Source organism: Mesoplodon mirus (genome assembly GCF_964341445.2).
Source record: "Mesoplodon mirus genome assembly, chromosome: 10".
Classification (NCBI taxonomy): Eukaryota; Metazoa; Chordata; class Mammalia; order Artiodactyla; family Ziphiidae; genus Mesoplodon; species Mesoplodon mirus.
Genome location: NC_138986.1, coordinates 21,111,895 through 21,139,367, shown reverse-complemented (window position 1 = coordinate 21,139,367; position 27,473 = coordinate 21,111,895). Strand labels below are relative to the sequence as shown.

Sequence of the window (27,473 nt, the reverse complement as noted above, 5' to 3'; positions counted from 1 at the left end):
CTATTCTGGGGCTCATGTCATCGCTTAATACACAGCTGCTGGTCCAAGGCACGTCCCTCCCTCCCCCACCCAGTGTCCTAGCATCAGGCCACCTGGAGCACCCCCCAAAAACCACGTTCTCAGTATGTGTGAGGGTGTGGCTTGGGGCAATGGGGTTTCATGTAGGTCTTGAAATTATGTTGTCCAGGGTGACTTTAGGATTTGCAAATTATGAAGCCAGGGGTAGGAATTTTAGGGGGGGTCAGAATCTAGTCCCACTGTGCATACCCACTCTCCACCAATGTACCTTTCCTTTTCCCCAAAGAGCCCTAGGTAGATCCCTTCTCTGGCCCTGTTTTAGGTGTCAGGGTGCTTTCTTTTTTTTTAAAAAAAGTTTTATTTATTTATTTATGGCTGTGTTGGGTCTTCGTTTCTGTGCGAGGGCTTTCTCCAGTTGTGGCAAGTGGGGGCCACTCTTCATCGCGGTGCGCGAGCCTCTCACTATTGCGGCCTCTTGTTGCGGAGCACAGGCTCCAGACGCACAGGCTCAGTAGTTGTAGCTCATGGGCCTAGTTGCTCCGCGGCATGTGGGATCTTTCCAGACCAGGGCTCGAACCCGTGTCCCCTGCATTGGCAGGCAGACTCTCAACCACTGCGCCACCAGGGAAGCCCCAAGGTGCTTCTTGAACAAGACATCCAGAGGGAATAGAGTTTGGCAGAACGCACTTTGAGGAATGTTGGCTCAAAGGATTAGAAGATGGTATGACCCTGTCATACCACCTTCTTGGCCCTTGAAAGTGGGAAATGGAACTAGTGGTCATATAGACATGTAGGATTTAGGAACTAATATTATAGACATATAAGGTGAATACTACTGAAGTCCCGCCCTGAGCTCCTAAACTCCGTTCTGAAGTGGTACCAGGAATTTAATTTCTTCCAGAAGAAGAAAGAGTCAGTGTTGAGATTCCCATTCCTTTACATACTATGAAAACATGAATTAACTCCATCCTCCCAAGACTTGGGATTTGTCAGGGGATGTGCCAGAACACTCTAGAACTTGTGAGTATGGCAGGGAAAAGAATTACAGAAATGCTGGACTTTTGTAATAGATGATGTGAGAAAGAAAACACTAGAAAAGTAGTCCCTTCTGTCTGGGGTTCAGATGAGTTACCTGAGTGTCTACTGGAAGTTTGTTTTCCATGTAAGCGCATTCATACATTGCACATTCATAGAAGCCTGTGTTTTAGAATGCATCATTACTAAAGAAAGGAGTATTTCCAAGTGAGAAGTAGCCTTGGTGCTCCGTAGTTGATATGGGATAATGTGTCTGGATTCTTAGCCACATTCCATTATTTGGAAGACGGGGCACAGTGGCTGAGCTTCAGGTCTTGGGCTAGGGTTATTTGCCCTGTCCTAATTATGTTGATTCCAATCACGTGGTTTGCTAGGCAACCAGAAAAACTGGGGTTTGAGCCCTCAAGTCAACAGAATGAATATGCTCAATTCTACTTGAAATGTTTTGCATAATTATTTTAAGCAATGACTTGATTCTTACTTGTGCTTATTCTTTTTAAAAGTATTAGAAAGGAAGATTTCTACAAGACAAAGTAGAGAGGAGCTGATAAGAAGGGGAGTTCTTAAGGAATTGCCTGATCAAGGTGAGGAAATTAATCATACATTTAACATAATTTGATCCTTCCTTCTTTGGTCTTTCTTTCATTTTCTTTTGAAATTTAAGATGATCATGGTCTTTGGGAAATAAAGTACCACACTCTGAGAATCTTGCTTTAATTCAGAATGCCTTTGTGGGCTGCAGAGAATCTAAGGTTTTCTAGAGAAGAAATTCAATGACCTTTTTGGTGAGTCCTTCACCATATGTCACCCTAAACCTAAAGCTTTACAAAGCTACTCTGTGGCAGGAGATACAGATAAGATACAAATGCTTACATGATTCATTCTCTATTCTTGAGCTTCAATCTGTCTATACAAGTAAACTCAATTGTTTAAGTAAATGCAAAGTTTTAGCTCGGCTCATGCCTTTTGGTTTCTTAAGTCTACCAGTAAAAGAAAAGAGAGAGAAAAGAGATGGTAAACAGACCTCTCGTCCTTTATACTCTGTAATACACTCAAATGTACGGTCAATAAGGATTAATGGGCAAATTAAATTAATCTGCTTTATGTGTTCTCTCAAGTAATTTTCCCAGCATTGTTCTCTTTTCATTTCTTTGAATCTAGCTCTCTCTCACCATATCACTAACAATTATTATTTCCAAGTGTTTTTTCCCCTACCTCTAATCTTCTTCCCTTTTTTCCTCTATCTTCCCAAGGGGGAATCTTGCTCAAAAAGACAAGGATTAGATAGAAACTGAAATAGACCCTCAAAAGAAATACCAAGATGGTTATTTCTCCACATAAATAATACTGAATGATTTTCATTGCTCCCACTACTATAAAACTAAAGGAAATTTTTGTTGCAACATTGCTGACTTACCTCATGCCTTTCCTCACCCCACCCCTCCAAACATTTACTGGGGTAAAATATTATTATTGTGCTTTTATAGGCACAAATAAAATGCTGTTGATTTGGAATTGAAATAATAGTTCTTCTCATTTCCTAATATATATTCCTTGCAAAGAGCTTAACCTCTTTGGGCATTCACTATTTGTAAATCCAAATGCCACGCTTTTCCCCAACATCTGAATATTCTAGAAGGAGCTAGGAGATGCTTTACTATTTTACTCCTGCAGAGAAAATAGGGACGTCTGGAGTGAATACTGCCATTTTTCTTGAGCCCTCAAAGTTTTAGGTATTTTATTTATTGTACTTTTCTCACTCCATTTTATTTATTTATTTTTTTTGTGGCACGCGGGCCTCTCACTGTTGTGGCTTCTCCCGTTGCGGAGCACAGGCTCCGGACGCACAGGCTCAGCGGCCATGGCTCACGGGCCCAGCTGCTCCGCGGCATGTGGGATCTTCCCGGACCGGGGCACGAACCCGTGTCCCCTGCATCGGCAGGCGGACTCTCAATCACTGCGCCACGAGGGAAGCCCTTCTCGCTCCATTTTATGAATGAACTTAAAGTAGTCCCTAATTTTCTATTACCTTGAAGCTAGTCATTTCCTTCCTGGAACTTTTAGAAATAAAAAATGTACATCCTTAAAAAAAAAAAAGTACATCCTTAACATTTTTGTACTTGAAGGTGGGCTTGCTACTGGTATCATAAAGTTTGCTTCCTCCCTAATCTCCTTGGAGATGGCAGAGAAATTACATGTCCACTGAAAGCTCAATGCTGGGCCATCACCTTTATAGTGTGGGCCAATGCACTGTTTCGGTATCCTTTATTTGGAAACCTTTTCCAAGAAAGGAAAAAAAGGAAAAATTTCTGATCAAAACTGTTAATGAGTATTAAAGTTAGAGACTAAAGGCCTCTTTTTTTACCTAATTAAAAATTATAGCTAGAAAAGCGTTTACTTTTTCTAAAGACAAGTGGCAGTGGTCAGCTGAAAGAAATGCTTAATATTGCTTGGTTTTATTTTGCCTAATCTGTTAAACTATTTGCAAGATGGATTACAATTTCATATACTTACTTTCCAGAAATCTGACTCTGTTGGATCTTTGTATTTAATGTTTGCAGACCGAACGTTAAAAGTTTTAAAACATAAAATAACAAAACAGTCTTTAACCTAAACATAGTGTAGTAGGTTTAATGTTTGGGAAGTCATCAATTACTGAGTCTTACTTTCTACTTTTTGCCTGGTCCCTATATAGAACTACAGAAATGACCCAATACTTAGAAGTTCCCAGTGAGGCTTATTGTAAATAGAGCCCTTCCCCACTTTCAGCCAAGGGCTGGGGAAAATAGTTTTCTGTCATTTTTCCAGAAACAATTATCTTGAGAATTTCGGTCTGTTTTCAGCTCTAGCCAGAGACTGGAAGCTGCTGTGCTTGGTGAAAACCTCCTCTCTTCTGCCAGTGGAGGTTCATTCTTTGCCTTGATGTTCTTGACCTTGTCTTAGCTCTTGACAGTGCTTGTCAATTATGCCCTTTATTCAGTGAGCCAAATAGACTTCTAAAATCCTGCCAGCTACCCTGGATTTGACCTCATCCCATTCCACCCCATACCTTCACTCCCAGCTATTATTATTCCTTTTAGATGACCTTTTTTATGCCAAAATCTAACTTCAATCTAAAAATTCAGTGATTGGCCTTCTCTCCTGAGAAGTCCATGGTCTGGTCCGAGTTTAGTCATCTTCTGGTTCTTACCTTCCATCTTTTCCCTTAGCTTTAACATGAAGGCATGTAGATGTTTTTGCCTGCATAACAGCCTCCTTTCTTTGTCTCCCATGGTGTCCTCTTTAACCTTCTAATGAGTCACTCAACTTCTGTTCTTACATGATTTTCTTCTTGTCTCTGTTCCTCTGTTAACTGTATCCCCAATGGACCAGTTTACCAGAAAGAGGTAAATCCCTCAAATACTCTCATGCTTCTTATTTAACCACTTATTTCTGTGTGCTTTATCTCTTGGTTTACTTTAAGCTTATGACTCTGGTCTGAGTTTTCTCCTTCCTTTGCATACAAATGCTCCTGTAAGACTTGGAGTGGGCACATCTTACTGTAACCTGCAGCCTGGCTCAGCATCTTGTCTTGCCTTCCTTTGCTGAGCTTGTATTTTACTCACATACATAAACTATATCAAGGACTTAACTTATTTTAATTCTATTGATAAAATAATACACAAAACTAGAAAACCTTTTCAATACACACACCAATTAATTAATAATAACTTCAGTTCTCCTCTGTTTTATTCTTGAATTCCATATTTATTACAAACATGACTCCTTTTTCTATTATTTCCTATACTTTAGCTTTATATCTAAGAGTAAGTATCCTTCTACATTGTTGATTATTTCTTTCTATCATGTGATAATCCAATTTCTTCTTGTGCCCACAATTATTTAATTTTCTCTCTAGGTTTTTTTTTGTTCTGAATTTAAAAAATTAGTTATTTAGTCTACTAAAGAATTTTTAATGTAATAATGGTTAAAACAATTAAATTGTCATTAACATGATTTCAACATGTTTTCATTACCAACTAAAGTCATAGAAAACAAAGGTAAATTTATATTTGGGTTACCTAAAAATTGAGGATTTTTATATGAAGAAGTGGTTTTCTATTTTGTCTGGAATTTTCTGTTCTTATATTATTTTTTGTTTTTCTGAATCCAGTACCTGGACATTATATTGTGTCTCCCCTCCCTCTTTTTTTTTTACTAGCAAATTTCTTGGGATCCAGTCATAAGAACTAAGAATCTTTTGTTTTCTTGTTGGTTTGTTGTATAGTCTTTTAAAAATCATTACCTTAATTTTATTGAAATAGTTGAGATCTACTTGCAATGGCATTGTCTTCAATTATTGTCTATTTTAGTTTTATACAGGAATCGGATTATAGGTACTTGGAAGTTACATGACTAAGGAACAGTTGTTCATTTTAAGTATGACATAATTCTGTGACATGTATTTTACTTATTAAAATGCCATGCTTGTTTTTGTCAATAAGGCCAATGGATTTTATTGTTGAGCCAAAGCAATTCAATCACATTTAATGAAAACTTGGGAGATGGTCTCTGTTTTAGAATGATTGCCAAAATAAGATTAATCAAAAATTGCATAAAATCAGCTCTAATCATGCAGTTCTTCAAGTTTGCTAAGTAAAAACTTCAAATCATTAATTTCGCTTTTATAGTGGTAGCACAGCTTCTTAAAATTTTCCTGATATGAACTACGATTAAATTTTCAAGCATCACTGAATTAAGAGTTTCGGCAAAATCTCTCTCACTTTAGAAACTCCTAGGAATTTATAAACATTCAGGGGTGTTAAAATTAGTTATTTGTGATTTAGATAACAAATTTTAATTCAGTTGTGATTTTTTTTTAATTCCCCTGTAATTACTTTTTTTACATTTTTTTCCTAATGTTTCAAATTATTATTAGCCCAACTTAAAGACTCCCTGGTCAGCTATATATGACAATTCCCTGAGTACATTTTAATATTTCCATAAATAGGAAAATGAAAATACAGTTAGCCTTACTGCCATCTTTCCCTGAATAGAGTAGCAGTTATATTACTGTGTAAAGTTAACATGTCATGGATGTAATATTCTGGAGACAGTGGTGCTTGGAAATGTTCATATTCTCCCACTAATCGTTTGTATGTGTAGTTGCATTTCATGTTATTTGTGTATTTGCATTCACCTTGTGTTTTTGGTGCTTGTTAAAAATGTTTATTCCATTTTTCAGATTCCTTTTTTCACAGGTCAGTTTCTGAATGACAAAGAGACTCCTAAGTATTGACTTCAACCAAAACTAAGCCCAAGAAGATAGGGACTCTCCTGCCTAGGGATATTTTATAATTAGGTTAATCGTTCCTAACTGTCTTGAGATGGCTCCTGGAGACTCCCTCCATAGCTGCTTTCCCCCAATACTAAGAATTTTCTAGCTCTTTCATTTGAATGAATTATTCAGTAAAGCATGGTGAAAATAGTCCAGGATGTATTTGGTTCCCAGGTCTGAACATAAACCTGAACCCTACAGTCCTAGTAACTGGAAAACTTGGTTTTAAGAAAGCCATCAAGTTAGACATCTAGGTGTTTCTCTCCCCATTTTTAGATGGAGATGTAACAGTTAACTTTGAAAATTCAAACGGGCACATGATACCCATCGGAGAGGAATCTACCCGAGAGGAAAATGTAGTAAAATCTGAAGAAGGTAATGGCTCTGTAGCTGAAAAAGCACCACCTCTGGAGGAAAAGGCAGAAGATAAGAAAGGTAAAATCAAGAGAAACCCCATATTCTTTTACAGATCAAAGTTGAGAAGCAGGTCTTAGGCTCCAAATAGTGACCCTAAGACCAGTAGAGAGGAGTTCTGCAAATACAAAGAGGAGAGAAACGATAACTAGCAAAGAGAAACTGGATGGTTTCCTCAGGTAGCTACATCCATTTTATAAGCACATCATTTAATGTTTTATTAAAGGGGGCTAATTAATAGTAAGAATCGGAAGGGGTGGCCTCTTCTATCATTAGAGATGTCTGGGAATGTTATCCTTTCCTCAGGAGCTTTCTCTCAGTATCTTTTTTTTTTTTTAATTTTATTTATTTATTTATTTATTTTTGGCTGCATTGGGTCTTCGTTGCTGCACGCGGGCTTTCTCTAGTTGCAGCGAGCGGGGGGCTAGTCTTGGTTGTGGTATGTGGACTTCTCACTGCAGTGGCTTCTCTTGTAGCAGAGCTTGGGCTCTAGGCACGCGGGCTCAGTAGTTGTGGCTCGCGGGCTGTAGAGTGCAGGCTCAGTAGTTGCGGCACACGGGCTTAGTTGCTCTGTGGCATGTGGGATCTTCCTGGACCAGGGCTTGAACCCATATCCCCTGCATTGGCAGGTGGATTCTTAGCCACTGCTCCACCAGGGAAGCCCCTCAGTATCTTTAAAAAAAAAAAAAAAAAGAAAAAAAGAAAGCCAGCAGTCTGAACATCTTTCTCTGCTGGTTACTTTCAAATCATAGCAGCTCGGGCTTCCCTGGTGGTGCAGTGGTTGAGAGTCTGCCTGCCGATGCGGGGGATACGGGTTCGTGCCCCGGTCGGGGAGGATCCTACATACCGCGGAGCGGCTGGGCCCGTGAGCCATGGCCGCTGAGCCTGCGTGTCCAGAGCCTGTGCTCCGCAACGGGAGAGGCCACAACAGTGAGAGGCCCGCGTACCGCCAAAAAAAAAAAAAAAAAAATTTTAGAAGCCTCTATTAATAATCTGTTGGAAATTTATTATTTTACTTTATTCCGTATTAAGTATGGTACTCATGGGGCTTTACTTAGTGTTTCCATTGAAGGGCTCTGGTTATGCTTAAGATCATATGTTAGTTGATTTCTCATAACTAATTATGAGAAATTAACTAAAAATTTTAATGATAATATTCCTGGAACATAAGAGAAAACAGACCTGAATAGAGTTTAAGAGGTTACAGTTGAAATGCAGTGATTTCTGTTTTTACTTTTTTATTTTTTAGTCCAACTGTCCTGTCTCACCCCATTGTTAAATTTCAAGTCCATCTGTGCTTTGTCCCTGGTACAGCCTTTTCACATTCAAAATCACATCCTTCATTATGTAACAGTGCCATCTTTAGTGCTTGCCTGGTCCACGTGGAATGTCAGTCAGTGGACTGGACGGACTTCAAAGGCCGTATTTCCCTTATCAGCCTAATAAAAAGTTGCTGACAGTTTTATGTTAATTAAACCAGCAGGCCTGATGTTCCAAAAAGATGGCAGACTTCATAGGTTCATGGATATTTGAGAGATGTTTTAGTTTTCTTATTTTTTACTTCGGATTAGTACATTCAGTTCTTTTTGGTCAAATAAGGTCCAAGATAGCATCTTGCTTGGCTGGTCTGTACATAAGGAGATGGAAAGGCTGGACATGGTGCCCCAGCACCAATGAGACAGAGGAGCCTCCCTCTCGCTGTGTAGACAGTGGCCCCCCCTGGAGCCACACTGAGTGAGGGGAAGCATTTGGTATGGAAACCACTTCCTGACAGTAAAAAGAATGTCACTCCTGACCAGCATCATGGAGTATCATGTTAAATAGAAAATATCTTATAAACAAACCATTCATTGCTCTGGAAAGACACCATTTAATACTGAAAAAACAGCTTAAGAGTTACCCTTACCTCTGCTCCTCTTTTGATCGCACTTCTTATTTGAACTTACTACCGTGCAAATCTACTCTCCCATGTTCTCAGTTTACCCTTTATTTGGGGGTGCAGTGTGCCCCTTCCTTTTGCATTAAGTCAACTTACCCAAGAACTTCATTTCATATATTAACTGGTTAGATTTGCAAAACCGTCTCTCATACCATCCTAGATGCTTGTATCTCTTTTTGAGACAGCATGTCAGTACTTTAATATTTGAAACATCTGCGTCAAAGAAAACAAAACAAATGTCAAGTGGCCTTCCCACTACTCTGGGGGCAGGTTCTACCTAGGACACGTGGTGTTCCTGGGGCTCCTGAGGGCACCTGATTCTGAGTTAGGGCGGTGGCCTTGGGCCTCTTCTGCCTAACACTGGAAACTTTTTCCTGAAGGCCTTCGGGCCCCTTAGTCTCCCATTATTCCTTATCAATAAATATATATAGAAGCAGAAAAACTGATCTGCAATCTGTTAAATATAGCTTGGTATGAAATATGAGAAATCTGAAAAGTATCTGATATTATTTCTATTGAGTCATTGTAGAGGGCTTTCCATGAAGTAACAAGTATCTTAACCTGCATTTGTTCCCCACGTGAGCATGAAGGTCAGCCATGGGGGCCAGGGAAAGAGCACACTGTGCATAAGAAACGGCCTTTGCCTTCAAGCAGATCGTGACCTCTGTGGAGACCAGCACGTACACAGGCAATTGTAATACAAGATGCAAAGTGCTCTGGGAGGCCCGAGGACAGCAAACCAGGGAGCTTGCAAGTGGGACTAAAATTGGGTCTTAAGAGGAAGATATTTCCAAACTGACACCTGGAGGAGATAAGAAGGATGCAGTCAGACAAAGGAGAGGATTGGGGTCAAGTGCATTCTAGGCAAAGTGAAGGCCGCCTGCAGTTCTCAGATTTGCTCTAAGTGTTGTTGGACTTGACCCTCTACGTGGTGGAAGGAGGCAAATTTGGAAGTGTAGTCAATAGCTCACCTCCAGACCGTTGTTATGAGATGTGGTATCCTCATCAAGCCAGAGGGCATAGGCAGCCCTTTCTTAACCTCCTCTTGAAAAGGTAATACTCCTCTACACTGTCAGTTTATGTCTTTTCTTCAGATTGTACGCTAATAGTAAAAAATACCTCTTGATGTTATTCATTATCTCCCAGATACAAGAGTTCACTTCCCACGGATGTGTGTGTGTATGTGTGTGTGTGTGTTTTAGTAACTATCAGCTGATCAGTCACATTCACTGAATAGACATAATGTTTAGAGCATCTTGCTTGATGGAATATAAAATTTCAGACAAAAGCAGTTTATAATTTAGTCAGAAAAGTATACTGTTTGCGTGTGTGTGCTCACTCACACATACACACATACACACACACACATACACCCGTTAGGAATCACTGCAGAGTCAACATAAGCATTGGCCATATGGCAAACACACACAGATAATTTGATAGAATTTACAGAGGAGGGAGGAGTGGACCATGCTTCTCCAAGCGTAGCCGGAAGTTTGCGTGTAGTGTGTACATTCTCAACCCAGTAGGAATTGTCATTTCCAGCTGCCATAGAGTGACCCATCTCCTTCCCAAACTCAGAAGCTGGATTCTTTGGGATATAACTTTAGCATTTAAACACCTTAGGCAGACAGAAAAAAGATCCCTCGGTAATATGCCATCCAGGCAGAGGATAAGAGATGTGAGGCTTTGTAGCAGGAGAGGGAATTAAGATACCAAAGGGTGAAGATCACTGTGACTGGATTTCACCATGGATGGTGTTATTGGTGGATCTCCATTATGCCAGGGGCTAAAGGTACAAAGATGTACTTAAAGAGCAGGCCTCTAACCTAAGTCAAAAGACTAGCAAATCAATGTACATTTGTATGTTTTACATTAAAATAAAATGTTTTCAGTGACTGTCAACTTGTATTGTTCTCAACTCTGACTCTTGCAATATAGTGGCCTTGTGGTTCAGACCTGGTGGGTTAGGAGCGCCACTCCTGTATTATGGATGCTAAGCAGCTTAGTTGAAGAGACAAGATATATAAACAGAAAGGCAAACATACAAAGTAGCCTCTGATAAATGTTGACTAAGTAGCTCAGATAATGAGTACAATTAAGTGCAGGAGTCCATCTGGGCTCCAGTGACTGGGGTGGGTTGCATGACTGAGGGAAGGTAAAAGAAAAGTTTTATCCATTACATACTGAAATTTCAATCATTTTTATGGTAGTTATACATGTAGAATGATGGAGATGTAAAAAAAAGGGGAGGAGTCCTCACTTCACACCCACTGGGATGAGAAATGAAACAAAAGAAATAATAAAATGTGATGCATTCCAATATTAAAATCCTTTCTTGGTCCTTTTATAATAGAAGAACATATTCAGTCAAGGCTCAGTCTGGTCTTAACGCTGTCTTGCACTTTTTGTTGTGCTCCATTTTGAAATGCTGCTTAGCTCTTTGGGCCCAAAGTGTATTTTAATTTTAACTAGTCACAATTAGAAAAGATAAGGATGTGAATATGTGGATGAACGTTCAGCATCCCCACTTTTTTAAATGAGAAACTAATACTACTCTAGTTATGCAAAATCTTGTGTGAGGCTTCTGTTCTTAGGTATGATTTTTTAAATGAATTTTAACGTTAATCTTTTTTAAACTCATTACTTGTGTTTACACTACAAAACAAATGTGATATTTTTTTGGTTTCTGCACCCTCCAGTACCTACAGTTGTGACACGGTTTGAAAAGGTCAGAGGAAGTTATTGTAAAACAGGAAGCTGCCCTAGTGCACTGGAAGAACTTGAGAAATTTTTAATAATAGAAAATAGTTTATTCTTCAGGGCATTGTGCTTCCTGTACCAGATTCTAGAGGGCCTCCCTTAGCTTAGAAAATCATTGATTTTTGACCACGGTGAGACAGACAGAGCACAGATCCCTTTCAGGTAGATGGGGCTGGAGTTCGCCTGAGAAAGTCCCTCAGTGGAGGGTAACTGTGAGTCCAGCCATTGCTGTGCTGTCAGCCTCACCCTGTGGCCGTGTGTGTAATGCGCTGATCTGCCACTCTTGGAGTCCTTCAGTTTGGTTAAAAACGTAGCACTCATGCCCACATCATCGTCCAGCAACCACCGATTCGAGGTTGGTGTCAGCCCCTGGTGGTGGACATTTACGCTCACCCTGAACTTAACTTCATCGCAGTCACTCATGCAGTCTTATTTTATCACAGGAGTGATTTTTGGACCTGGAGTGCACACCCTAGTTTGGCTTTTAGCCTTTGATCTTCTTTACCCCAACCTTCCCTCTCTCTGGTGCAGAACCCCACTGGTTCCCAGGGGCCAAGCAGCTGCATGTTTGTCTCACTGTTGCACTATGTCTTGCTCCTTCTATTTGTATGGCGTGTATGCTGTGTGTCTGTATCAGTCTGCTTCTGTTCACTTTCTCATTTGTAGAGAACCCTGAAAACCACTCTGAAACACCGGCAGCTCCTGGTCTACCTCCTCCAGCTCTTCCTAAACCTACACCCAAACCTAAGCCCAAAAAAACACCTGTTCCTCCAAAAGGGGCTGCTGCTGGGGCCGGCCCCAAGGGTGATGAAGTGCCTCCTATTAAAACAATTACCAAGGCTCCTGGTAAGCAGGCCCCCGTCCCTCCACCCAAGCCAACAAGCCGAAATGCAACCCGAGAGGCTGGTGAGTATGCCCTCTGTGGGGTTGAGTCTAGGGTGCTTGGCTCTGGGGTGGGGCTACTTTCTTCTTCTAGGAATGATGGCCTTTTTGGTGTCTGCTCTCTTAGGATGTAACACCAGCGGACTCAGCTTTGACACAGAGAATGCCCAGGAGGTGCCTTTGTTGCTGTCTCTACCAAAGAAAAGTCAACCACTTGATCCATTCACCTCATTAGGTTTAGGGTGAATAGACGTCTTTCATCCTGAGTATCCACTATCTGCACAAAACCCAGTAGAAGGAAACAGGGAGTAGTCTGCCTGATGAACAGCGATGATGTGATGTGATGTTATTTAGACATCAACTGGCCTGCCTATTTGAGTTTATGGGTGGCTCTTTGGCTTGGGTTTTCTTTCAAAATATCTTAAGTTTGCACATAAAAACATGATGCTTACATCTTTGACATATTTGCTGGATCTTAATGTCTTAAATCTTATAGTCATCTCTCTACTGACAGATGACAAAGGGTTCATTTCACTCAGTGCTCCATGCCACCACTCTCTACTGGAGTCACAACTGCTCAGCAGAGTTGTAAGTTACATGCTCAGTGCCCCCTTCCCAACCTCATAGACTTCGGTGTGTCACAAGAGAAAGGATCTAGTGGAGCGATTACAAGCTGTGACTGCAAATCACCGGGGGATGTTTGGGAGATTACATCACTTCATGTCATGTGTGTCCAGCTTTCCTTTCACATCAGATATGCTCAATGCAAAATGGAGCCCCCATTCTAATGAAGTGGAATAAAGAAGCCTCTCCTGCCATCCAACCTTTAAAAGGATATTATTCCAAATACACATGCTGAGCGTCTTTTTCCCATTAACACATGCATAAAGATTCTCCTGTGTTATAGCCAACCTTATTTTCCTTAAAATCAGCAGCAACTTTCTCAAAACCAGCTGCCAGGATATTCCTTGGTATTAATCTTTCCCCCTTGTCATTTATACCCATAATGCTCAGATTCAGAGAGTGGCTTAGGTGACCGTATGACAGAACTCAGAATGCAAATAGATGTCTCTGTCCTGGTGTTCCTGTCTACCACCTTTGACCTTGTGTGTCTGGGTCTCTTCTAATAAGCTCTAAAATGAAAATCTCAGAATGCTTTGCCAGCAATGCCTACAGGCCATTTTCTCAGGGACCAGCTTCCATCACACATCAGTGTCTGTTCTCGTTGGTGTCTGTGTGTGTTTCCCAGACTGCCTAGCACACCTCAGGAGCAGTGCTTGAAGCAAGGCAGGTGCTGATTTACTTCCTGAAGTAAAGCCCCAAACTCTCACCCTGTCCTTGGGAGTGCAGACCTACTTCCCCACGCCCCATATGGCAGCTACTCACGGTTGACTCGGCTTGCCCTCTCTCTTACTCCTCTCAGAAGAAAGCTGGTGATTAACACCAGGGCAGGTGACAGCTTTCATGAGAGATTTGGAGCTATTTCCAGATATTTTACTTGAAGATTTTTTATAGACTTATGATCTTCCTAAGAGGAAAGTACAGTCATGTTATCCATTGTATTAAAAGAGGCCCAACTGGCGCTTAGTGTGAAAAAGGTTGCTGTTCTCAGGTTATCACAGAGAAACAGGAGTTGCCTTGAAGTCTTCCAACAAGCCCAGAATGCAAGGATCTTTTTTTATCAAATATTGATAATACTCCTTCAGAATCCTACTCACATTCCATTTGTAACCATTTAGAACTTTCTACATGGTAACTTTGTTTTATTTGAATAAAGTTGACCTTCTGGAAAAGTTACTTCAAATGTCACTCCTGATTTTCAGTCAGACGTTTAATCTCTTAAAAAATTTTTTTGGTGCAGATTCTTCCTCTGTTACTAAGTTAGTGTAGACCTCCAGATCACCAGATACCAGGTTGGCACATTCGCCTGCTTTGCTAGTGAAGTAACATCTCGTATCTTTTTTCTTTCTCGTTACACCCTGTGTTAACAACAAAAGTATTTAACTGAGGCGAGGTGGCATTTCTTTTTTAGTCATGGCTATAATTCAAGGTAACTTAAGCGACATTTCAGCAAAATCCTCATTTTAGATGACACCTAAAAGAGAAATATAGTAACTTGGCTTGAATTTGCACTCTAGGCATAAAAAATTTTTTTCCTTAAGCAAGGCTGAAGTTAACTTTGCTGTTAGAAAAACGAAAAGACTTTTCTACAAGAAAAAATTATTAGAATTGATGTGTGGAAAAGATTCTGTTCAATTTCCCCAAGAAATAACTGAACATGTTTAGACAGCAAGTCCTTAGCATCTTGGTTGTGAAAGGTAAATTTGGAATGGACTTAGATTGTAGGAGTATGCTTAATACGTTTGTCCTATAAGCAAATGAAGATTGTTTATTTCAAAGAAACATTGACAGGCCCTGATATGGGGGAGGGGAATTCTCATAATTACAGATATCTAAAATAATAAAGCCCCCAAGCCATAGAGACTTGTTTTAAGCCTGCATCTGTGTCACCACGTGAGACTGCCTTTTTTCAGTAGATCAGAGTTAGTGAAGTCATACACCTCATTGTCTATTCCTTTATCTGTTCTTCCTCTCCTGACCCTCCCAACTGACTTCAATAAAGTTATAACCAGAGGTAAGTTACAATAAATAACATCTGTGTGCAGTGTGGATTGGCTCCACAATACTAACGAGATTTTTCTAGTTCTTCTGTGGAAGATAGTTTGACCCCTCAGGAAAAAGAGGGAATATACAACATTGTAACAGAAAAAGCAATTAGGAGAAATGTATAGATCCTCAAGGTCATAGGAGTTTAAATGTATTTCCTGTGATGATAAAAAGAAAAGGAGAGTTAACTTTTTTTGTTTTTTTTCTTTCCTGAAAAGGGTTTGGTTGAAGGCAGTCCTATCCAGAAGCAGGCTATAGCCATGGCCATCCTCTGATGAAGGCCCTCTAGGAACATAAGCAGTTTTAGAAGCTCTGAAAATGATACTCTTTCCCTTCAGATTATTCAAACACTACACATTTTTAAAAAAAAAAACAAACAAACATTTTTCTGCCTCTTGATGTTTTGAAGGAGACTTGTCCTTCATACGTGGCCATGGGTTTTCCCTCTGCCCTGTTAGCACTGCAGTTGGGGAGATGGGCCAGGGTGGCAAGCTTCTCTACAGCCACTGGGGGGGAGCTGGTTTGGAGTTTGCTCTTTTAGCAGTTAAGATGAGTAAATTTGCTTTTGGCCAGACAGGAGCTGGTGGTATATACTCCAGCATCTTCTGAATGTGGGCCACTCCATTCCCAGGAAGGCATCGTAGAACATGTAGAGTTTGTGATGAGAGCAACCTTGTACTATCCCCAGACAGCTGCTGGTGTCTGCCCTCTACCGCTGTAATGTCCCTTCTTTGGAGCATACAGGGACTTTTTCAGGTGACCCACAGGGCAAGGAGGTGAGGATTTCCCCTTGGCTGGCTCAGCTAAAGACTGAGGAGGGAGTAGACAGAGGACTCTTGTCCCTCAGGGTTTGGCCTCAAGCATCACTTGCTCCTCCGTTGGAGACAAGGAGGAGGCAGAAAACAAGACCATTATTATCATTAGCCTGTTTCCCTTTATGCATTTATTCAGACAGATTTGTAAAGTTTAAAGGGAACATGGTCATTGACGATTGCAACTCGGTTAGTTTGTTTAAAAAGTGTTCTCTTCTTTGACTCTTAATGCAAAATCTCTCTACTTTAGCTGGTTCCTCTCATTCAAGAAAAACAACTGGCTCCAAAGCAACAGCTTCACCGTCTACTTCCTCCACCTCATCTCGTCCTAAAGCTTCAAAGGAGACAGTTTCTAGCAAAACAGGGATGGTGGGACTCACAAAGGGCAAGAAAAAAACTGGCAAGCAGCCAACGTCTCAGCCGTCCTCAGATGCAACCACTTCTGGCATATCTGACCTTAAAGGAGAGCCTTCGGAGACCAGGGTGGCGAGTCTCAAACCCGAGCAGACTGCCCCTGGCACCGAGGAGCAGACCACAGGCAGACCCAAGTCCGCAGTCCCTCTGCCCGCTGTGGCTCCAGCACCTCCTGCCCCCACCCCTCCTCCTGCTCTGGAGGAGCGGAGCGTTGTTTCCTCAGACACGCCTGTCGTCCTGGTCAGCAACGGAGCCGACCTGCCCGCCCCTGCCTCAGACCCAAGTCAGCTTCTCTGGACTGAAGAGGCGACAGACAGCACCACTGTCCACTCAGGCACTGGCTTAAGTGTTAGCAGAGAGAATGCAAAATGGTGAGTCGGCACAAAAACCCCATATGCTACCTGTACTCCTATGAAGCTGGGGACTAAAGACCACTAAATCACTCTGCTGGCAATGAAGGAGCCTACTTTGGTTTCTTCTATAATGTAATCTAGTTAGGTAAGCACACCTGTTAGGTAATGTTAGGTAAGCACACCTGTAATCCAACCATTGATTTGGTTTTTTTTAAATTGAAGTATAGTTGATTTCTAATGTGTTAGTTTCAGGTGTACAGTGAAGTGATTCATGTATATGTGTGTGTATACATATTCTTTTTCAGATTCATTTCCATTATAAGTTATTACGAGATACTGAATATAGTTCCCTGTGCTATATAGTAGGTCCTTGTTGTTTAGTTTATATATAGTAGTGTGTACCTTTCAATCCCAAACTCCTAATTTATTCCTCCCTCCCCCCTCTTTCTCCTTTGGTAACCATAAGTTTGTTTTCTATGTCTGTGAGTCAATTTCTGTTTTGTAAATAAGTTCATTTTTTTAGATTTCACATATAAATGACATCATATGATATTTGTCTTTCTCTGACTTACTTCACTTAGTATGATAGTCTCTAGATCCATCCATGTTGCTGCAAATAGCATTATTTCATGCTTTTTTATGGCTGAGTAATATTCCATTGTGTATATGTACCACATCTTCTTTATCCTTTCATCTGTCAATGGACATTTAGGCTGATTCCATGCCTTGGCTATTGTAAATAGTGCTGCAATGAACACTGGGGTGCGTGTGTCTTGATTTTTCATAGCCCTGCCCCAGGAATGCCACGGGCTGCTGGAGACGATTACATTGGCCTTACTGACTGATAGACTTCAGATCTGTGCTTTCAAGGACATTTAGGGTCTGCCTCATCACTGCTTAGCAGTCCTTTTTCTTTTTCCTAGACAGTTTCCTCCTCTTCCCGTATAATGGTTACTTACATCTTTACCGCTTATGTCCAGATTGCTCACCCATTCCTGCCCACCTCCATTTCAACAAGTTATTTAGCCTCCTCCGAAAATAAAGAGCATCAGGAAAGACCTCTTTTCCAACTCCTTTTCCTCCAACCTTAGAGCAGCTACCTTTCTTGCTTCCTTAATTCCCTACCCAGCTCAAGTGTTATCTCCTCTGTGAAGCCTTTCAATATTCATCCAGACAGAATTGGTTATTGCATGTACTCTAACAGCACTTTTTTCCTACCTATGGGACAGAACTAACCACCATGTCTTATTTACCTCTATATCCCCACCAACCAGTACAGAATCTGTTATGCTATAGGCATGCCATCATCCAGTTGCCCAAGCCGGAAACCTGGAATTCATCCTAGGGTCCTCATTCTCCCTTGTCCTCCAGATCTAATCACTCACAAAGTCCTATAAATTTTCTACTTAAAGATAAATAAGACATGTTAGCTCTGCTGTCCCATAGGTGTGAGAAGAGGACTGTCAGAGTGTAGTAGATGTCACTACCAATTCTGTCTAGGGAAGGCTTGGAGCTCTTAAATCCAGTCTCTTCTGTTTCTAAGAATAAAACCCAAATTCGCTCTTTACATTATTTAATTTAATATTTCCTCTTTCAAAAAAATCCTTGTCCTGTTATACTTTAAAAAATTAGTACATTAATTAAATTGATTTGGATCAAGAGACTAAAATATCACTTTTAATTATTCAATTGCTAGTGATATTAACCTCCATTTATTAAATACTTATTTAATGTCAGGAAGTGTCAGTTATTTAATTCACATAAATCTCCCCTGAAATATCTCTGTTGAATAGATGAGAAAACTGATGCTGAGAGAGATAACATAGTTTGCCCAAGATCACCCAGGTAGTAAGTGTCAGAGTCAGGATGCAAGCCCAGAGCTGCACATCACACTCAGCGCTCTAAGGAATTTCATAAGTTTCCAGAGCACCTGCTTCTACTTCTTTTGCAATTTCTTTTGTGTTTGTTTCTCTCATTTTGAGTACCGTCATTCACAGGAAAGCCAAGGAAAGGTAAATAAATGTTAAAGTACAAATTATTTTATTTGACATTTTAATAAATGATTAGGGAAAAGAAGATATTGAAATGAATGCTTATGGTGTCCTGAATACTTCCAGCACAGAGCAGATGTCTTCACTTAATTATGAGTGTTTGCCAGCATTGGCATCAATCCCAGCCTTTAGAAGTGAACAGTCATTCAGCATTCCACCATGTATTTTTTGCTTGCCTTCTATGTGCCAGGCAGCGTACTAAGCACCAAAGATACAAAAGTGGACAAAACATTACAGTTAAGGTTGGTTTTTACCAAAATAATGTCTAACATGCCCAGGAAGTGTAAATGTTTAAGATAAAGTCCGAATTTAGGGAAGGAGATCAAGTATATGGATTCACTATTCAGTATACTAAAGAACAAGGTATAACATACAAAATAATTCCTCAGATGGTCTTAAGCACTGAGAAAGCCCATTTCCAAAGGTGACCTGATTCTGTCCAGCCCACTTGCACAACCATTTTAGGAAGGGCACTCTATTGTGCTAAACTCCATGCTGCATGCTGGGGGCTTGATATCTGTCTTCAGCCCAAGTACTTGCAGGATTGTCAGACGAAAGAGGTGAGCATCTGTTCTCCACTTCCACTGGGGCAGTGATCAGAGGGAACGAGCTGAGAACATCATTGGACACCGAGGTATTTATAATAGATTTTCCTGTCAGTCAGGGTAAATATAATGCTTTCCTAGAAGAGGGCGTAGAGATTTCCTTCTCTGTACATTCTTCAAAATTAAAAATTTAAATTACAGTTCATCTCACAGGGACGGTTTGTGTTTGCTCTTGAGTTAATGAGCTGGGAATAAGTAGTCTCTCAAATTTCCTTCCAAATACTTTCTTCCCTTTTTAAGTGGATATGTGAATTAGAATTTCTGGCTCTTAGTCGCTTGCTTTACTTAGAACTTTCCCTCAGTTATGTTTAGTCAACAAATGTGTGAAAATCCTGTCATTTTATGAAGAGGCTTCTGTTTGGAATACAAATGTGAAAACTTTAAAGAAGACAGTGGCCATGTGTAAAAATATCTGCTTCTATTCACATAGTGCAGGGTAGTTACTATTTGGTAGATTTCTATTTGTTGGTAGCATCAGTAACATATAATTCTGATATAATTTTAGGCAGAAACTAATAACCCCATCTGGAGCCCATATCCAAATGGGACTTGACTCTTCTAGTTCATTTCCACAAACATTAATAGAGTTCATTGTGTTGTTCTATGTGCCAAGAAACGTAGGGGGAAATGAGAGCCGAGTCTTGAGTTGGTTGATAAAAATTTGGAGTAAAATATTTAATATTAAGTTAAATATAATCTATAATATAATATCAATATAACATAATATTAAGTATAAAACTAAAATATAATACCACATTTGATAGATAGACTGAGAGTTTTATGTCTGGGTTGTAGACTGGCCTTGCTACCTCGTTGGGGCAACTCATTCATGGCCTTCTTGGGTTCCATGAACTATAAATTACCTGCCCTCCTTATACTATAGAACAATTGTTAAGTTGTAAATATATGCAGAAGTCTTTGAAAACTGCAAAACATTATAAAATGCAGATGATAAGATTAAATTAATAATTGGTATCATGATAAATGAATGAACAGTGATATGAACAAATACTAGGACCCAACCCTGAAGTATCTTTGTTCTGCTCTTCAGAATGTGTTATTAATTGGCATATCTTTTAAATGTGCTTCAGTCACCCCCAGTGGCCTCCAGTGGCAGTGTGCTAGAAATCCAGACTGTGAAAAAAATAAATCTTATTTAAAATGAGATTTCATACTTTGGAAGCAATATGGTGGTTCCTCAAAAATTTAAACATAAAGTTACCATATGATCCAGCAATTCTACTTCTGTGTATATAGCCAAAAAAATTGAAAGCAGGTACTCAAACAGATATTTTTACACCAGTGTCCATAGTTGCAATATTCACAACAACCAAAAGGTAGAAACAATCCAAACATCCATGGAATGATGAATTAATAAACAAAATGTGACCTATACATACAATGGAATACTAGTCAGCCTTAAAAAGGAAGGAAATTCTGACACAGGCTACAACATGGATGAACCTTGAAGACATCCAAAGTGTAGTAAGTCAGACACAAAAGGACAAATGTAAAATTCCACTTATATGAAGCACCTAAAATAGTAAAATTCATAAAGACAGAAGGTAAAATGGTGGTTGCCAGGGGATGAAAGAAGAGGAATGAGGACTTATTGTTTAATGGATACAGAGTTTCAGTTTGGAAAGATGAAAAATTCTGCAGATGGATGTTTACCTCCTTGGGGATGGAGTAAAGGGGTGGAGAGAGGCTCCGAGTAAAGGAACTGAGTTTCCTTTTAGTTGGGAATCATCAGGAGTGGGGAAGTAGTGTTCCAAAATTTACACTCTGGTTCCAGAACAATGTGTAGATTTAAGTGGGGAGAGAGAAAATGGGAGAGCATTTTAGGCATGGAAAGCTGTACACATTTGTGAAGGAATGAGGAGGTTATATTCAGACTACAGTAAGCAAGTTTAATCTTACCCTGTTATGTATAGGGTAACTATAGTTTTATACCCATACCCTTATATTCCTCTTATATTTAATGCTATATTATTTAATGGATATAGAGTTTCAGTTTGGAAAGATGAAAATTTCTGAAGATGGATAGTGGTGATGGTCGCACAACGATGTGAACGTGATTAATGCCACTGAACTGCACACTTAAAAATGGTTAAAATGGTCAATTTTAGGCTTTATGTATTTTACACAATTAAAACAGAAATTTCATATTTCCTTCTTTGAAAATAATAATTTTTGGCTGTTGGATTTTTCTAATAAGTGAAAAATAGAGAATTTTGAGAATGCTTAGGCTTATCAGCCACAAAGTTGAATTTCAGTACCTCCAATTCTGACAAAGTTTACCTGTTTTTTTTTTTTTTTTTTTTTTTTGTGGTACGCGGGCCTCTCACCGTTGTGGCCTCTCCCATTGCGGAGCACAGGCTCCGGACGCGCAGGCCCAGCGGCCATGGCTCACGGGCCCAGCCGCTCCGTGGCATGTGGGATCCTCCTAGACCGGGGCACGAACCCGTGTCCCCTGCATCGGCAGGCGGACTCTCAACCACTGCGCCACCAGGGAAGCCCTACCTGTTTTTATCATTTCAAAGAACTGTTTTTTTGTTTTTTTCAGTGAGAACAGCAAGCACATGTTTTGCACTAAATGGTCTTTCAGAAGTGTGACATCCAAATTTGGATTCTTCTATTCGTATCAGAAAGCAATGTGGGGAACTTCTGTATCTTAAAATGAAGATTACATTGTTTTTGATATGATATGTTTTTGATGTAAAGTATTTTTTAAAATTCTGGTCTGTGAAAATTGGCAGGCTTTGTATATTTATAGTAACTTTAAGTCAGAGACTCTTACCAAGCTAAATAATAGAAACTCCTTGCATCCTGACATATCACCTTTCTTCTAAAGAGTCCACTTAGCTTTCACATTTTCCATCTCATGTTATTAGTATAATCTTATGACAGGCAGTTTTACAAATGGAGAAGATATATAATTTTTTAAAGAAGATAAACTTTTCTGTGTCAGTACCGTTCTAGGTACTGGGCTGGGCTACAACATGATAGGAGTTCTGCTTGTCAAGGAACTTTGCGGGGCTGGGGAGGCGGACTGAGATGCAGTGTACTAAGTGCTCCAGTGCGGTGGGCACCGTGGGAGCAGGGAGAGAAGGCAAGGAACTAGTCTGATGGCCAATGAAAGGGTCCTCAGGGAGCTGAGGCTTTAAGCTAGACATGAAAGGTAAGTAGGAGTTACAGGTCCAAGAAAAAGTGGAGGCAAAATCAAATATCCAAGAACTGCTAGCCCATTGCTCTTTCCACGGAACCTCCTATTGCTAGGGAAAAATAAGTTTCCAAAACATAGTTTTACAATATTCATGTACTAAATATATCAGTCACCACCTGGTCAATCCTTTTCATTTTACAGATGAAGACTCTAAAGCCTTGGGAATTAAGGAATGCAGTATTGTTGCCCGATTTCAGTGACGTTAGCTGGCCTGTGTCTGCTTTCTCCTTTCACCAGCCTGAAGGATGTTTATGAAAGTAGAGTTCTGTCTCATGTGCTGGCATCATCCCCGAGGGTTGCTCTGAGCTTCACACCACCCCCATGTTTCTGTGCCTTTCACAGTTTCACAACCAAAGACGAGCTGGGGAAGGCAGCGCCTCAGCTCCTGACTCCTGGGCTGATGGAAGAATCTTCAGAATCCTTCAGTGCCTCAGAGGACGAAGCCCAAAGGGAATACCAGGCCAATGACTCTGACTCTGATGGGCCTATCTTGTACACCGATGACGATGACGATGAAGAGGATGAGGACGAGGATGGCAGTGGAGAAAGTAAGGCTTTTTTCAAGAGGTAGGGAGGGAAGCCTGTGGTGGACAGAAGCAGCTGCAGTCTGTAAAGAGCTAAAGCCTCATTAGGAGCCAGACACCTGATGTTTTCTTTCCCCTCATGTGCCTTTCTCAGATTAGAAATGTATATCTTCTGAGGTTTAGCTTTAGATGAGAGTCCTTTCTGGAAGATGATTCCACGGGACAGGGTGGTGGGGGAGTCCGTCTATGAGGCCAGTATGCATATTTGAATTTGTCCAGAAAGTCAGACAACAAAGGCCTTTCTCAGATGGATCAAAGATGGCGCTTCCACACTGGGACCTTTCCTGAATAAAGAGCATCAGTGCAGGTTTGCTGGATTACTCATGGGGGATGTTTGAGAATTTCACTCACTTTTATACTGTGGTTTAAAAGGAGGAATGAGTCAAGAGTGACTAATACCTTTTAAGAATTAAAAACAGTCACTCATCCATGATAAGAAAGGTGGTATGCCTTCTAAGAAGGGATGATAGTAAAGTGGATAAAGCCAACCATTTATATATAACTTAGGGAACTGGAAAAATGCTATTTTTTAAAATAATCTGAGAAGGATGACTTGGGAGCGATTCAGTACGGAATTGAATTTACAGATTATGAAAAGTTATTAATATATTCATGATTAAACAGCATTGTCAAATTCCTTCTAGTTTGTACTGAACAATGAAAAAATCATCAAACAACAATAAAATCAAAAATAACAAAAATCATTATCATTCATTGGTATTTACTATCCTCTGTGAGATATCAGGGATTCCTGGGTAATTCAGGATTAAAACATAGGTATCACAGGTAGACTTTTGTCAGTGTGGTTTTCTGAGTGGGGGGAGGAAAAGGGAAGACGAGGATTTTCTCTACAGAATAAGCAAAGGGGCTAAGTGTTTAAGACTCGAAAAAGAAAAGAAAGAAAAGGCATTATACAGTCAGTAGTTTCCATGGTATGCCGTCTCAGCAGAATAAACTTCAAATGTCACTGTCCAAAAGATGAGGTGATACTTGCTGGTTTTTTCGGGGTTTCCCAACATTTTTCAGAATATTTAAAAAAAACAGTTCTTCACACCATTGTAAAGCAATTATACTCCAATAAAGATGTTAAAAAAAACAAATAAAAAAACCAAACCAAAACAAAAAAACAGTTCTTCAGTTTCTCAAAACCAACTACATCCAGCTTGAAACTTTTTTTTCTTCAGGTTAATTAAAATTCTGCCCTTGCATGTGAATAAAGAATTTGGTCTGGACTCTATTTAAAGTCCTTGCCCACGTGTAACCTGAGTGCCACTGGCTAAAATCCTTTGTCTGCATTTCTGCCTTTTCTAATCCTCAGGTGCTTTGGCAAGTAAAATACGACGAAGGGATACCCTTGCTATCAAACTCGGCAACAGACCGTCTAAGAAGGAATTAGAGGACAAAAACATCTTGCAGCGGACCTCTGAAGAAGAGAGGCAGGAAATCCGACAGCAAATTGGAACTGAGCTTGTCAGGTAATTGCTGAAATCTGGGGACAGCACTGACTAATTCTTACTTTTCTCCTTCCTACAGTTCCCTCCCTAACTGAGATCACTGTGACTCCCTCATGAAAGGGCACGCCTGGCCTATCTGGTCTTCTAAAGTTGGTCTTGGATGGTGAATCACTCAAAGAAGCTCCTTTTTGGTCCAGGTAGCCAGTAGCTTTGAGGTCACCAAAGCCCGATCCAAGTGGGGACAAACTTTTTCTATAAAGCACCAGTTAGTAAATCTCTTAGGCTTTGTTGGCCAGACAGTCCCTATTGCAGCTACTTGACTGTGCTATTGTAGCATGAAAGCAGCCATAAACAATACATAAACAGATGAGCACGGCAATATTCCAAGAAAACATTCTTCACCAAAACAGGCAGCAGGCCAGAGTTGGCCTGCGGGCCATAGTTTGCCCAACTCCTGGTTTGATTCATGGACTCCCTATAGCATTCCTATGACTGCCATCAGCTTCTGCCCTGGGGGCTGTGAGACTACAGAAATATTAAGTAGCTTCAACGGCCAGTTCCATCCTAGTCAGGTAGCCATAGCCCCCATATCGAAACTTCCCTCTTTTCACTTCAAAAAATGGTCATCTGACTGCACTTCCTGCCTCCGCCATTGTAGGATTTCTACTTTTGCCACTCGTGGCATTGGAAGTCCATGTAACTGGCAGTTTTAATAGAAGCAAGTGCTGAAGCTCTCCTTTTTATGATCAGTTTAAACATATTTAAGTATTAGTTGTTTTGCTAACTTCCCTTACTCTGCATAAAAAATAGGTTGCATAAATTGGGAGAAGGGAACAGCCTGGAACACCAGAACAAGATTTAGAGGTGGGAGAAAAGTCCTCCCCTTGCCTGGAAGTGTAAGATTTCTGTGACTGTGGTGTACCTGCAGGGTAGGCATGTGAGGGGTCCAGAAGCCACTGTCTGTTTTATAGATGGGGCCAAGCCGGGGCTTGTGCAGATTAAATGAGATGGTACACTGAAGGTATGTTAGTGCCTAGATCCTCGCGAGCACTTACGAACATTAAATATTTTTATTAATTTAAAGTATTACCTCTTAAATTAGCAAAACACTTTTATAAATTAAACCCAATGTCGGCAACTTTATGAGAAAATAGGAAACATATACTTGGCTCTTGTTCAATATTTCTGAAGAACAACTTAATAATACAAGAAAGGGCCTCCCTGGTGGCGCAGTGGTTGAGAGTCCGCCTGCCGATGCAGGGGATACGGGTTCGTGCCCCGGTCTGGGAGGATCCCATATGCCGCGGAGCGGCTGGGCCCGTGAGCCATGGCCGCTGAGCCTGCGCATCCGGAGCCTGTGCTCCGCAACGGGAGAGGCCCCAACAGTGAGAGGCCCGCGTACCGCAAAAAAAAAAAAAAAAAAAAAAAAAAATAATAATACAAGAAAAGAATTCTAAAACAGTATTTCTTTACATGGTAATTCCATTTGGGAGGTTATACAAGAAGGAAATAATCTAAAAGGGAAAAAACCCTGTGTTTTCCAAAGATGTTTATTTGAAGGGTATTTAGAGCAGTGACAAAACAAACCCAAAACACTCAAAAACAGGGGACTGATGAAGAACATTATGAGAAGTTGACACCATGAAATAACTGTAGAGTGGTGGTTTTCTAACTCTGCATTAGGATTTCTTGGAGAGGATACTCAGGCTTCCTGGGGAGAGCTAGGGAAGCGGCTGTGTTTTTGGGGTGAGGCGGGAGGGGACTCCTTCATTGTAGGTCTAAGTTGCCAACCAGAGCAGCACTTCTTCTGTTTTTGTTAAATTCCACTCCAACCCCCAAAAGTTTGAGAGCCTCTAGAAACACACATGTAGTCCATATCTATAAAAATCTTATCAGGGTAAGGTTTTTAGGGTTTTTTAAAGTATATAAATTTTATAGAATTGTTTTTCTACAAACTCAGCACACCTAGTCCCTGTCATTCAAAGATAAACCACTTACAGTTCCTGCCTTAGAGAACTCCATGTCTAGTGAAAGAGGCAAAATCTATACTGAGTGATGGGGATCATGTGAAAAGCACAAACATCTAGGTCAAGAGAACCAGGTATGAGTCCTGGCTCTATCGTTCAGTAGTGTTTTCTCGAAGGCAAGGGAATTAATCTCTCGTTTTCTTATCTGTAAAATGGGAACTGGATGCTACCTTGCTGAATTGTTTCAAGGATTCAAGATAATGTAAGCTAAGCCCCCAGCACAGTGACTGGGACTTAAAAGGATGAATTAATGAGAGCTGTGATTATTATCTTTATAATAATAAGTGCTTTAATCGATGTATAATTTATGTAGAACTGCTGTAGAGGGACAAAGAACCAGGAGCCTTTAATAACTTATAAGATTTCAGGGGCTTCCCTGGTGGCGCAGTGCTTGAGAGTCCGCCTGCCGATACAGGGGACACGGGTTCGTGCCCCGGTCCGGGAAGATCGCACATGCCGCGGAGCGGCTGGGCCCGTGAGCCATGGCCGCTGAGCCTGTGCGTCCAGAGCCTGTGCTCCACAATGGGAGAGGCCACAACAGTGAGAGGCCCATGTACCACAAAAAAAAAAAAAAAAAAGATTTCAGTAGGTGAAGCAGGAGAGGAGGGCATTCCAGAGAAAGGAAACTCCATAAACAAAAGAAGGATGATGTCTTTGGGGGATATCGTACAGATATATAGTATAGGATATATGAATGGCACAAAATCTGGCTGGCATAGATGTTCACTGGCTTTTTTTGTGGGCTCACTTAATAAGTGAATTTCAAGGTAGCGCTGATGAAGATTAAATGTTAAACTTTTTAATGAGCTATTCAAAATATCATTGATTTTAATTCTTCATACCATTTCTGTCACAGCCATAAACATTTAGAATTGATAGTATCTTGCATTAAGATTGCCTTTCATGTATTTA

At 40.5% G+C, this 27,473-nt stretch overlaps 1 protein-coding gene across 5 annotated transcripts in view; it reads left to right on the top strand.

The window, feature by feature from the left end:
• PHACTR2 (phosphatase and actin regulator 2) overlaps positions 1-27,473 on the top strand; it is a gene marked incomplete at both ends in the record, with an annotated part of 271,583 nt that overhangs the window by 207,604 nt on the left and 36,506 nt on the right. For 3 of the 5 annotated variants that reach the window (XM_082634241.1, XM_082634242.1, XM_082634243.1), the window contains 6 exons: positions 1,557-1,637; positions 6,647-6,805; positions 12,153-12,392; positions 16,098-16,632; positions 22,839-23,044; positions 24,399-24,555. In XM_082634241.1, coding sequence (XP_082490367.1) covers positions 1,557-1,637; positions 6,647-6,805; positions 12,153-12,392; positions 16,098-16,632; positions 22,839-23,044; positions 24,399-24,555 — 1,378 coding nt within the window. The remainder of the gene's footprint in view (positions 1-1,556; positions 1,638-6,646; positions 6,806-12,152; positions 12,393-16,097; positions 16,633-22,838; positions 23,045-24,398; positions 24,556-27,473) is intronic. The other 2 variants (XM_082634244.1, XM_082634245.1) reach the window with 1 other exon arrangement.